Here is a 13,689-nt window from a genome sequence, read left to right on the forward strand (position 1 = left end):
CTTAAGTGACCATGAATGTGGTAACAAACAAGTTATAATGATATGGTTCAATAATTTGAATTATGTGCTAAGGAAACTTTTCAAAAATTCTCATTTTCTAGAATTTGACAACTCCATTTTTAATTCTTTTAATCTTGATATAAATAATTGGAAACCGTCTAAATTCCAGAAGGATTTGTTAGTCATTAGTAATTCATTGTGTTTAGGTCACGCTTTTGGGTGGTAATTGTGTGCTTTCCAGCTTGCACATAAGTTTTCCATTATAACAACTCCCAAGACCTCTTACATGTGAATAAATGCCTAGGTCTAAAGCCTTGGATTGTTTCCTGACTAGCTCATAACTCGATCATCCTATTATTCTATTCTAAGTCCTGCCATCTAGTTGGTTATCTTGTTCTCAGATCATGGGACCATCTTCCTCCAGAGTTTGGGGGCTAATCTCCTTCACACCTGACTCTATTCCTAGAAATCTTCTCTTTACTAAAACTTCCACCTCCCTATTTCCTGCCTAAACTAATAGGCCAACAGATTTTATTGACAGGTGATGCAATACAAGAGATTCTCTCTACACTTTTGTTTCCTAGTTGTCTCTCTGAGGGAAGTATGTCTCTTATAGAACTCTTATTTGGCCTGGGGGTATTTGGCCTGGGGGTATAGCTCAGATTGCTCAACTAGCTATGTTTTGCATGGTTTGCCTTGGTGCTACTGGTTCTCTTTGTGCCTTTTCCTTGGCTTTTTATTAGAAGCCTTGTTTGAGAGATGCTGTGATGGATAGCTCTTCCTATGCCTACCTTTGGCAGGTATGTGACAGTTTTACCACAGAGTGTCGATGGATAATCTTGGGTGTGACTCTAGTTGTACTTAATCATATGTCACTAGTGGGATTCCTTTTCCAACATGGTGTCCACTGTGTACTTTGATTTGGGAGCTGACAGGAGACTGTACTGTATTAGGAGTGAAAGTTGGCTAATGTGGAGAAGGTCCAAACTTTCCAGCTTTGGTCTTCACTGAAGTACTAATCATCTGTGCCACATTCAGCCTGTGTTTCTTTGTATGTTTCTGTTTATTTTCATTGGCTGCATTTTGTCATGATTTCTAGATCACTGGAGGCTATTAATTACTTTTTAAGGTTTATTTTTAATTACTCTTATTTCCTGCCTAAAGCATAGGCCATAGGCTTTTTATCGACAGGTGATAAACATCTATACAATACGCAAGTTCTCTTTAACCTCATTTAAATTTTTTTTTTTTTTTGGTTCTTTTTTTTGGAGCTGGGGACCGAACCCAGGGCCTTGCGCTTCCTAGGCAAGCGCTCTACCACTGAGCTAAATCCCCAACCTCCTCATTTAAATTTTTAATGTGCTTATCTGTGGATTTTGTAAAAGTCTTTCTGTGTCCTATCCTTTCCTGCAGCTTTTGCTAGTGATGCTACGTTCATTTTTTCTGATTGAGAGCGGGGAGGGAGGGAGGGAGGGAGGGAGGGAGGGAGGGAGGGCGAACTGGAGGATGAGAATGCATGTTACCACAGTGCTTAGCTGCTCTATCATATTAGCCTTCTTCCCACCCTTCTTCCTCTTTGCCCATGTTCTGGCTTCTCAGTGGTATTCTATGGTGAATCTTTTCACAAGCATTCACTATTTTAAATAATGTCACAGCACTCTTTATATTTTACGTTTTATTTTCTTTCATGAATTAAATACTGATAATAGAGTGGCAAATTAGTATTTTTCAATTGATAATTGCCTGACTATTCAGAAGTTTTATTTCAATTATTTAAATGAGGTTTTCTGTTTTCCTATCCTTTAGTCACAGTAGCTATTACCAGATTAGATTTTAGTTTCACCAGTTTCATGGCCAAAAAAGAACCAATTTTTGTAATTTCCCATTTTTTAAATAATTTACATTTTAAACCAAGACAGATTTTTAAAAAATATGTACTCTTTCTTAAGCTAGGGCTGATGAATCTTAAGTGCTGATTGTTTGAGGAAAAGGGCTTTCTGCCAAGTGTGGGGTGGAACATATCTGGCATCACTTTGGAAAAGGACAGTACATTCTGTGAAGGATGAGCAGGGCACATGTTATGTATACGTATTTAATAGAACTTGTCTTCTCTCTTTTCTAATTTCCACCCTGTTATACCTTGCTTCTCTTGCTCCTCTGAGGTTACAGGACAGTCTTTTCAATTAAAATCATTATCAAAGATGTCTGCTCTGGACATGGAAGAGCTCAACTACATTTGTTACCTTCCATAGGAGAAGCTTGTGTTTGTACTTTAATAGTGTAGCTTCTTGATTTTCCCTTTCTGTGAAAAGGATTCGTGAAGAGTACTCTGAAGATTTTCCCTTTCTTAATATTAGTGTGTAACCAGGGAGATGGGAGAGGGTGTCCAAAGCTGGTCATGAGGGAGGAGTTCATTCCCTGTGACCTCCAAGACTGTGAATGGTCTGACTAGCTACCAGATAGTATGGCTGTGCCATTTTCCTGAAATAAAATATTTCAGAGGCTTAAAGACACCACTCTTTGAGATTCCTGTATTGCCTGTCTTGCCTGAACCCTCTTGAGAACCCTCTCAGAGGCAAAAGAATCCATGAAATGCAGTGATCTTTGTATGTTATAAGCAGTTACTGCTCCCTTTCTCCAGAGTGAAAAACATTCTGAAAGGAAAACTATGGGAAAAGATCGTGGGACTGGAAACTTTAGTCAGCAGACAAACTCTGAAGATTGCTGAAGTGCTAATTCTAGCCTTTCAGAAAATGTATGACCCCCAAAATGATTTTTCTATTTGGTGCAGCTGTAAATAAGATCTTATTAAGATTTTATGTCTGTGTGCACATGCATGTATGCATGCCCACAGCTTATGAGCATGTGGAAGCCAGAGGAATATGTTTAAACCCTCTTTTCCTTTTTCCTTTTCCTTAGCAGGTCTCCCACTGAACCTAGAGCTTGTTGATTGACTAAGTTGGATAATCAGCAAGCCCCAGGGGTACCCCCAACTCTCACCCTTGCCCTCCAGCACTAAGATTACAGCTCTTGCCACCACACTATGTTCCTTAGTCTGTGGGGTTTTTGTTTTTTGTTGTTGTTTTTACTGGTGCTGCCAGAACACTTACTTTATAGTTGAAGAAGGTCATGAATTTAATAATTCTCCTCCCACATATTCTAAGTGGACCACCATGTCCTGTTTTATATAGACTTCATATATATTGTACAAACAAGCTTGTGGCTGACCTGAGTTATATAAAAAAATAGGGCAGAGGTCTTTTTGTCCAGGAGTAATGATGGTGTTCTGAAGCTTCTATTGGAGGAGTGCTCAAAGTCCCTGGATCATTCCAAGTGAAAGAAACATGATTATTTAACCTGAAGCACTTTGAAGATTGGTTTTTTCTTTTTTTTCTTTTTTTCTTTTTTTTTTGTTTTTTTTTGTTTTTTTTTTTTGTTTTTTTTTTTTTGTTTTTTTTGTTCTTTTTTTCGGAGCTGGGGACCGAACCCAGGGCCTTGCGCTTCCTAGGCAAGCGCTCTACCACTGAGCTAAATCCCCAACCCCGGTTTTTTCTTTTTTAATAGAATCTATTAGTAATCTTTGACAATTTATAGAGCAAAACCACTTGTCCCACATCTTTGATCCCAAGGCAAGTAGATTGAGGTTAGAGAGTGAGTTCCAGGATAGCCAAGTCTACACAGAGAAACCCTGTCTCAATCCCCAACCCCCACCCACGTCCAACAACCAAACAACCAAACAACTAACAAATAAACCCAATTAGAACTTTTTCAGGGTGAAAAGAGGGCTCTGTGTCTAAGACCTGTTCTTGGTGTAGATTAGCCCTGGGTTTGGTTTCCAATATTGACATTGGGGTGGCTTCTGGAGATCCATCTCCTTTCTTGGGCAACACACACACACACACACACACACACACCCATATACAGGCAAAACTCTCATGTACATAAAATAAATAAATCTAAAAAAAGAAAATGAGGGGTTGGGGATTTAGCTCAGTGGTAGAGCGCTTGCCTAGGAAGCGCAAGGCCCTGGGTTCGGTCCCCAGCTCCGAAAAATAGAACCAAAAAAAAAAAAAAAAAAAAAAAAAGAAAATGAAAGGCATTTCTCGTGGTGATAGTACTGAAGGTAGGAGTGGGACTGGAGTTAATGTGTTTACTTTTATTAAAGATTGACAAAAATTTGCCCTGGACTGCTAGTACTACAAAGTAATACAATTTCCATAGTCAGTTTTTTCTTTGTGTCACAATTAGTAATTATTCTTTGTAAATTTTGCAGATATCCCATCTTCTAAACCAACACTTCTAGCCAATGGTGATCATGGAGTGGAGGGGAATAACACTACAGGTAAGAGGTCTCTAGAATTGCTCAAATGTGAAAGTTTCCATAGTGAACATCTTGACAAGCACCTTTGGAGTTTTATAAATGAAAGTATATGTTATTTCTGAGAATATTGCTGCTCTTGTTGGTTATGTTTAAACCCACGGCATCTCTCAACAATAGAAAGAGAGAAACAAGTTTGTTTTCATAGTCTTCGAATGTTTATTGGAAGTAAGCCACATAAGAACTGGACGAACCTTAAAAGAACTCTTAACAGTTTCCAAAAGCTCTATCGCCTTCCTGCAGAGAGGCCTTTGTCTGTCTGCTCCCTGCACCCTGATAGGGAGTCTCCAACCTGAATGTGCTCTGCACTTGGTTTCTTCAAAAGCCAGGATTACAGAACCCACAACCATAAATAGAATGGTTTGCTTTGTGTTTTGTCTTTAATTTTTTTCTCTTCCTTTATCTTTCCAATTAACTGTTGCTTTGGGATTTGTTTCTGCTTTAACTTCTAGTCCAGACTAAGGCTCTGGTAGTCTTTCAGTGCTGAGTTCCTTTAGAGTTTTACCTCACAAACAACACAAGCCTCCTACCCCTTCACCCTTGCCATGTTTATCGTGAACAAAATTGCCAGAGCTATAGTGGGAGTTTGCGCACATGGGTCATACTGTGTTCTATAAGATTTTTCTTAGGGGCCCGTGGGAGAGCCATGCATTGTGTTCCTGTAAAGAACTGCATTCATTTGCAGTTGTGATCAGCCTGACGCCGCTGACCCAAATGATTTTGGCTTTTAGCACTCAAGGAGAGTACATGTTTCTTTGTATAAGAAAACTCTCTTAGCTCTGGGGTGCAGCATTTTGATTCACGGCAGTATATTGGAGGCAAGCACAAAATGTACTTGTTTTAATTTTTTATGCTTGAATCATGAAAAGTTGAAAAGTCTTCCGTTTAACCACTATAGAGTTGTTCACTTCTAAATCTTTCCAAAAGCCTTTTTTTTTAAAGCAATAGGAAGTTCTTTAAAATGTGTCTTTTTTATTTGCTTTTTAATTTGTTATATGTATGTGCTTGCATGAGTATACATGTGTGTGGGAGCCTGAGAAGGCCAGAAGAATGTATCGGATCCCTTAGAGGTGGAGTTACAGATGGTGGTGAGCTATCATGTGGGTGCTGGGACAGAACTCAGCTCCTCTTCAAGAGCCACAAGTACTCTTAACTGCTGAGGCATCTCTCCAGCTCTTGACTATTTTCTAACTTTAGGGAATGTTGTAAGATGAATCTAGTAGCCTGGGCCTACCTCAGATACTTGGGAGGCAGAGGCACAAGTGCGAGGCCCAAGTTTTGAGGCCTTTTCTGTAGAGTGGTCTTGGGGGTAGGCCAGCCTGGATAATTTATTAAGACCTTATTTCACAATAAAAGAGCAAGGGATGTCATTTATGAGATCCTAGGTTCAACTTCTAGAATCACTCACTAAAAAAGAAATTATATATCAGTATGACTCAAAGTAATTAGAATCTAGGTTCTATTTTTTTTTTTTAAATGTAAGTTCTACTCCATTAGATTAACTCTTACTCATAAATACTGTATTTGGAAAACTATGAACAAGTACAAGGCTGATGTTATTGTGAATTGGCTTTTTACTTCGACATTTGTACTTTCATGTGTTTCTGCTCCTCTATGAAAGGAAAGATAGGACTTGCAAATATTCCTTTGGTTAAAGAAAAAGTGGCTTAAACATGAGTGCATTTAGCTAGTTGTGGTGTCTTATCAGACCTGTAATCCTAATACTTGGCAGGCTAGTTTAGACTATCTAACTAGTCCCTTTGTCAGAAAACCAAACCAGGACTGAAGAGAGAGCTCAGTGGTTAAGAGCTGTGTTGCCCTTATAGGGCCCTGGGTTTAATTTTTTCAGTAGGGTATTGTTGGATGGGAACAACTGTCACCTCAGCTCCAGGGAGTCCGCCTCTGGCCTTAGGGTTCATTCGTTCTCTCTCTCTCTCTCTCTCTCTCTCTCTCTCTCTCTCTCTCTCTCTCTCTCTCTCCCCTCCCTCCTTTTATCTCTCTCTCTCCCTCCTCCCTCCTTTCTCTTCTACTTTCTCCCCCATCTCTCCCTTCTCCCCCCTTTTATCTCTCTCTCTCTCTCTCTCTCACACACACACACACACACACACACACACACACACACACACACACGCTCACACATTTGTACACACAATTAAAAACAAGGGTGAATTTTTTAACAAAACAGAGCAAAGAAGCATATTAAGTTAAGCTGGAAGAAGGAAGGGTAGAGGAGAACTCTCTGAATAGCTGTTTGAAACAAGTGGGTGTTGTTTTACACAGGAAGGGACAACTGTTGAATCTAGGCTAAACTGTTCCAGCATGATTCTTAATGGGTTTTTTGTTGTTGTTGCTTTGTTTGTTTGTTTTAAATGTGTATGTTGGGGTGTGAGGAGATAGTCGGAGCTGCAGTTACAGGCAGCTGTCAGTCATCTGATGTGGGTGCTGGCAATCAGATGCTGCTCTGGAAAAGCAGGAAGAGCTCTTAGCCACTGAGCCCATTTCTTCAGCCCTGAGACTAAGTGTCTCAAATAAAGATTCTTAACAATACAGTGAGTTGGGCAGGACTGTGCAGCCAATTCACACATACAGTCTTAATACACATATACATGTTAATCAAGAGTTTCCTGATAACAAAGGGGAACCCAGCTCTTTAGTGACTTGCCCACTGGTACAATAACAGATCTTTCTGCTTTTGAATAATAACTCAGTGTTCATATCTGGATTGTTTGGGTTTTGATGTTGGCCTCTTTAATAACTGTTTTTAAAACCAGGTGTTTTATGAGTATACAGACTCCATTGGAGGAGGGAAGAAATAGAGTATGCATGTTTGGGGGAGCATGTTGTGACTTTCTCATTTGGCTATCACTAATGAGAGCATCTGGCTCAGTGCTCTAACTAAAAACTCCTCTCTCAGTTTTCCTCAAAGTTGTCTGTAGAGCTGAGAGAAGAGCAGCCCCACTAATCATAGTGGAGCTTATGAGCATCTTGCTGTATTGAACTTGCTGTTTACTAATGACCTGTGCTTTTCCGCCCTTTCCTTCCCCTTCCTGTTTCTTCCTCCCTTTCTATTTTTCTCCTCCTAGAAGACTAGAGTGTCTCTCAACACTGGGGCTGCTGCAACACCAGACCAGTGATCTTTCCTAAGCACCGTTACACTCCTAAAACCTTCAGCATTTTGCAGCTTTGCTTTTCCTTCCTGGACACCATGTAGAAGAAGCTGAGGGTAGTTCTTCGGGGCCTATTTCTGCTGATGCCTGAGCAAGCAACCTGCCTCTTGTGTTCTGCAGGGCTTGATGGAGCCTCCTTTCCCTTTGTGAGCACAATGTGCAAAGTGAATTCTTTTACTTTTAGTATTTTTATAAAGGTCATCAAATGTCATTTCTTTTCATTGTTCTCTTTTAGATTCATTTTATCATTTTTACATTTTTTGTTGGCCTTGTCCTTTTTTTGCATACTCAATGTGAATCAGCATACTGTAAAAACTAAATGAGAATATGTGCTTTCATAAAGGGGTTGAGGCCACCGAGCTGCAGTGAATTCCCCTCTCCTGCCCCTCCCGTTTCCCTCTGTGAGCTTGCTTTTAACAAAGGTTAGGCTTTCAGGCCACCAGTGTCTCTCTCCACCTTTCTAAAATCTGAATTAATGTTTTCGAGTTGAAAAATTATTTCTCTGAATGAAATTGCTACTTGTGCTGGGTGTTGTGGTGAGTAACTTTAGTCAGCATTCATAGGCTGACTGATCTCTGGGTTCCAGCTGGCCAGGGCTGCACAGTGACACTCAGGTCTTTTTTTTTTTCCTCCAGTGTCTTTGCTGCTTGCATGTGGGCCAAATTGTCTTCTTTTTTTTTTTGAATCATAAACTATATTACCCATTTGTCTTAGATTCTTCTGAAAATTTGACAACACAATTATTGTGTATTGATTCTTTTTTTTTAAATAACTGGTTATATTTTGAACATAATCATAAAATATCGTTGGGAAGTTAAACCTGAACACAGTTGTAATGTTTTGACCCCTGCAGTAATGCAGCAGGCAGTGACAGGATGAAACACAATGTCTCCTAAATAACAGAAGCACTGCCAGCCTAGAGAGCTCCTAGAACAGCCATTCTGAGGCTGCCTGCACACAAGCCCTGGACACAGACTCTGACCCATAGCCCACATTTTTATTGTGTCACTCAGGCTGGCCTTGAAGCATTACTTTTACTAGCTGAACTACAGTAGGTATCACTATGCTTGGCTTCTGGAGAAATTGTCTGATTACTCCCAAAAGTATGTTTAGGATTAAAGGCCGTTTGAGCTCCAGAGTGCTTTTTTCTGCAACATTCCAATAGCATTGGTGGATCATGTATGAAATCCTGTGTGTAAAGTCCTGTACCATGAAATGAAAATTTATGTTGTTTCATTGGTACTTTTTGTTCATTATTTCCAAAGAAATAAGTAAAATTAGATAAAATATCATAAAAGCCAGAACCATTAGGATAAGTACTGGGGACTTTGGTCAAGCTTTGTTTGGGTTTTTTTTGTTTTTTGTTTTTTTGTTTTTTGTTTGTTTGTTTGTTTGTTTGTTTTTTGTTTTTTTTGGTTCTTTTTTTTTCGGAGCTGGGGACCGAACCCAGGGCCTTGCGCTTCCTAGGCAAGCGCTCTACCACTGAGCTAAATCGCCAACCCCCTTTGTTTGGGTTTTTAGGAGTAGAGCATAAATCCCAGGCCGTATTAGAGATGGGAATTCTGATGTAAGAACTAGAGTGTGGCACATACTTTTTTTTTTCTCTTCTTTTGGTTACAGAAGTTATTTTAGCCCCCAAGGTACTGCTTATTAGAGATCAAAAGAAATAGCTTACACTATATTTAGGAAAGTTACAGATCATACTGTTTTTGATCTTCTGACATAAAACTACTTTTGAAACGTGGGTGTCACTTATACCTGAGATTTCAAGACTCGGGTAAAAAATAGTCAAGAATTTTCAGAAGTAAGGAAGCCAGTCTGAGCTATGCATTGAGTTTAAGGCTGTGTGAAACCTTGTCTCAAAAATACACCACCACCGCCCGCTCCCACCCAGTACTTTTTCAAGGTAAAATCAGAATGACTTGAAGATTTAGGAAAGTTCTTGCAGTGCCAGCAATTGAAAAAGCATTGCCTCACAAGGCTGGGAGTCTGTTCCCTCTGAAGGTCTAGACAGGGGCTGAGGTTTGCATCACTTATCCTCCAAAATGTTCTTTTATTGGGGGCAATAGAGTTGGCCAGGGAACTTTTTAAAAATAACAGTGCCGTTGCTACTAAAATCCTGTCTGGTGTGTTTGTTGCTTTTTTTTTTTTTTTTTTAAACCAGTCTCGGTAGCTTTCGTGACAGATAGGTACAGACACAGGCAATAAACACACAAACTTCATGGTTGACATTGATTTATTCCACATTTGTTTCCATTTGCCATATTTATTTTGTTTAAAATATTTTAATGTATTTTTATGAGTTTCTATAAATGTTCTTATTTTTCTGCTAATAGCCAGATGAAGTTTAATATAGTTTGCTATCTCCAACTGTTACATTTGGATATTTTATTTTGATGATAATAAGAAAATGTTTCATATATAGCTACTTAGGAAGCAATCTGTCCCTTCAAAAATGAAAAAGTGCTGTTACTGTGACAGTCACATACTGGACAGGGCCTCTCTACTTAAATGTGATTCTCATTTTCTCCCTCTACCCCTGCCTCACCCAATAATGAAGATATAGAAGTCTATTTATTCATATCTATTTAATTTTACAAATTTATAGTTTCATTTGTATTTTTTGTGACTTTAGACTTTAAACAGTTTGTATATTGGGACATTTTATTGTGTCATTGTGCTAAATGAATTAAACTAATAAACATACATTAACACCAAATTACTGGATTTTGGCTGGGGTCTTAATTATTGAAGTATATAACTAAGGTGCTTTGAGGTAGGTCTGAGTCATCAGTCTAATAAAGCTCTGGATCCCATTCTTAACAATTCTGTAACTGCATGGACTTCTGTCAGGCATTTCCACTTAAACACTTCCGTTATTCAGGTCTGAGCAGCGCAAAGCTCTAGTGACCGTCGATAGTTATATCACCTGCTGAGTTGGCAGAATGGTAAAAGCCTTTTCTAAAAGGCAGTGTCTAGGGCGTATTGTTAATTAGTTTATATATCATATTATAAAAATGTATATCCACAGTATTCTTGGAATATATTCTGGGCTTATTTAATGTGTTATGTTTAGTAATATTTAATATAGTGACATTAATAAAGTATAGAGTCTGGAATGCTGTATCTGTATAATAGGTAAATTTGTAAATGTAATATGCTGACTGAATAAAGACACAAAGGAGTCCAGGGATGGTGGCATTTGCTTGTAATTCCAAGGACTTAGGAAGCTGAAGCTGGAAGATTTGGAATTGCAAGCCATCCTGCATACATAGCAAGATCTTGACTCAAAATGGGGCAGAAAAAGAAAAGTTCATTGTAGATTTTCATTTTGTTTTGAGAGAGGAATTAACTATGTAGCCCTGGATAGCTTTGAGTTTCTGTTGATAGTTGTTGGCTTCTCTTCCCGAGTGCTAAAGCTACAAGCATATGTCACCATACTGGCTCTCAATGTAGACTTCGAATAACCTAAAGCCGATTTGATAGTTCTTACTATTTTATGGGTACATCTCACATAAAAGTCACTTGTGATGGCAGAGATGATGACGATGTTTGAGAAAGGGTCTGTACAACTGTGCAGAGTCTGCTCTGATTCTCATGTACAGTTCAGGCCGCCCTGATGCACAGCAGTTCTTTTGCCTGTTCTGACTGGGATTACAGGTGCATGCCGCCAGATCTTGCAGAAGCAATTCCTGCAGGAACAATTCTTGATGGAAACTGAAACCTGCCTATGATTTCCTTCTTCCTCCTAATTTACCATGATAATATGGTGACACTAGGAGGCTGGAGAGTATTCTAGTCAAAATGTAAAAGTATATTATCCTTCAGTATTGCTGGCTATTTTTATTGTAATTGGAATGAGTATGTATTTCTTTAAAAATTCGTGTGTGTGTGTGTGTTGATATGAATGTACATGTATATTTATTTAGGTGTGCATGCATGTAGATTTCATTGTGATAATTTTTCAGTGATATGTTATCCACCCTGAAGATTATACCAACCTCAAAATAGTGTAACTCCTATGCTTGAATATTCTAACTGAATATTCTAACTGAAGTTGTACTGTGTGGTTTTTGCTGTCTCCTGCCACATTGGATAAACAAGTTTAACATATAAATGACTTTAATATGAACGGTTCTACAACCAGTCCATGAACTGACATGTCACAAATGAAGTTCAAATATGTAATCCTAATATTATAATCTGAAATATTTACATAGTAAGCCCTCCTTATTTTTCTTTCTCCCCCACAAATCTTAGAGATTCAGTTCCTTTTTTTTATGTTTTCTTCCCCCACCCCCTACATATAAGCCAACTATACAGAGAGATACCAATCAATGCTTTATAAAGTTGTGGTAGTCTTCCTTCTTTATTGATTTATTTAGGTTTTTTTGAGACAGGGTTCTTTGTGTAACCCTGAATTTACTGGTATTCACTCTGTAAGCACTCTTTTCCTGGGTAGAGGAAAAACACACACACACACACACACACACACACACACACACACACACACACGTCTTCACCCAATAAGGAAGCTCATAACAGACTGAGGTAATTATTGTACCAGTGTCCATCCACTAAGTGTTGTATTGGAATTACCAACAGGTTAGGGGTTAGGAGTTATTTACACGGAGCAGGAATAAGTCGAAAGTGGCTGCACCACTGCAAAGCCCACTCCAATGGGGCTCTGGAAACTCCCAACCTTGTAACTGGTGGGCAGCTCCCATTGTGTCTTTTTTCTGCACCTTGGCTTGTTAGAGTCTCCATCTCCATCAATCTTTGAAGTTTTTGTCCTCCTGCATGTAAGACTTTTAACTTCCCAAAGCTTTTGAGCCTCCTCTTCTCTCTCTCTCTCTCTCTCTCTCTCTCTCTCTCTCTCTCTCTTTTTTTCCGGAGCTGGGGACCGAACCCAGGGCCTCGTGCTCTACCACTGAGCCAAATCCCCAACCCCGAGCCTCCTCTTCTGTGAAGACAATTTTTCATAGGCGACAGGCACGCAGGAGGCATATTCCTGGAACTCACTCATCAGCCAGCTTAATTGATGGACTCCAGGCCATTGTTTCAAAGGAGGTAGAGGGCTTTTTGTTTTGGAGACAGGGTCATGCTATGCAACTCTTGATTGACTATCCTGGAACTCACTATGTAGACTACGCTGGCCTTGAACTCATAATCCACCTCTTCTGCTTCTCAAATTATTTGTGCTGTCCATCACTCCTGGCAGGGGGCGTTCTTGATATTTGAGGTTTTTCCAGTCTTCATACAAATACACCCCAACCATCACCAACAACACCAATTTCAAAACAGGTGGTGGAGCCTGGATAAGAAGGACGCACAGCAGTGCTGAGTGTGGCTCTGAAGGTAGCTTCCAAAGGGCAGTGGAATGTTAGAAGGTTTATGTCATTTTAGAAATAACATCCCTCAAAATAGTCATCTTTTTGGCAAGGACAGAAAATCTAACGATGAAATTTCACATAAATCCTAAAGAGTGACCCTGAGTGGCAAAGACAATATTGAAAAAAAGAACAAGGTTGAAAGTTTTCAAACTTCCTATATGTGCTAACTAAGTGATCCTCAGGTGCCAGGTATGGCAATACTATATCTCTGTAATCCCAGTGTGCTTGGGTGGGGGAAGCAAGAGGACCATGAATTAAGTCAGGGTAAGAAAACCCAATGAATGTGGTGCTGAAATAAAGAATAGAACAGGAAGGCAAGACATAAATCTTTGTTACATATTGTGAGATAGTTTTGGTTGGACAAGGATCAGGATCAGTTATAGCCTTTTCAACAGATGGTGTTATGAAAACTAGATATTCATATATAAAGAATTGTTATGGGACTGGAGAAATGGCTCAGCAATTAAGAGCATTGACTGCTCTTCCAGAGGTTCCAGGTTCAAAACTCAGCACATACTTGCTGGCTTACACCCATCTATAACTCTAGTTCCAGGGAAATGTGCTGTCTTCTATTGGCCTCCTCACATATATGCAGACAAAATACCAATATACATAAATAAAAATAAATATCAACTTGTTATACTTTTATACCATATACAAGAACTAGTTAAAAGTGGATTTGTGCCAGTTGCTCCCAGCACATAGGTCATGGGAAGTTTGAAGCTGGTCTGGGCTACAGATTTTCAAAACA

General features: G+C 39.2%; 1 protein-coding gene across 50 annotated transcripts in view; it reads left to right on the forward strand.

Moving 5' to 3' along the window:
* The window catches only part of Map4 (microtubule-associated protein 4), a 138,488-nt gene that overhangs the window by 61,076 nt on the left and 63,723 nt on the right, over window positions 1–13,689 (forward strand). For all 50 annotated transcript variants that reach the window (NM_001419954.1, NM_001419953.1, NM_001024278.2 and 47 more), the window contains 1 exon segment: window positions 4,274–4,342. In NM_001419954.1, coding sequence (NP_001406883.1) covers window positions 4,274–4,342 — 69 coding nt within the window.

This window comes from Rattus norvegicus, chromosome 8 (genome assembly GCF_021556685.1).
Source record: "Rattus norvegicus strain SHRSP/BbbUtx chromosome 8, alternate assembly SHRSP_T2T, whole genome shotgun sequence".
Taxonomy (NCBI): domain Eukaryota; kingdom Metazoa; phylum Chordata; class Mammalia; order Rodentia; family Muridae; genus Rattus; species Rattus norvegicus.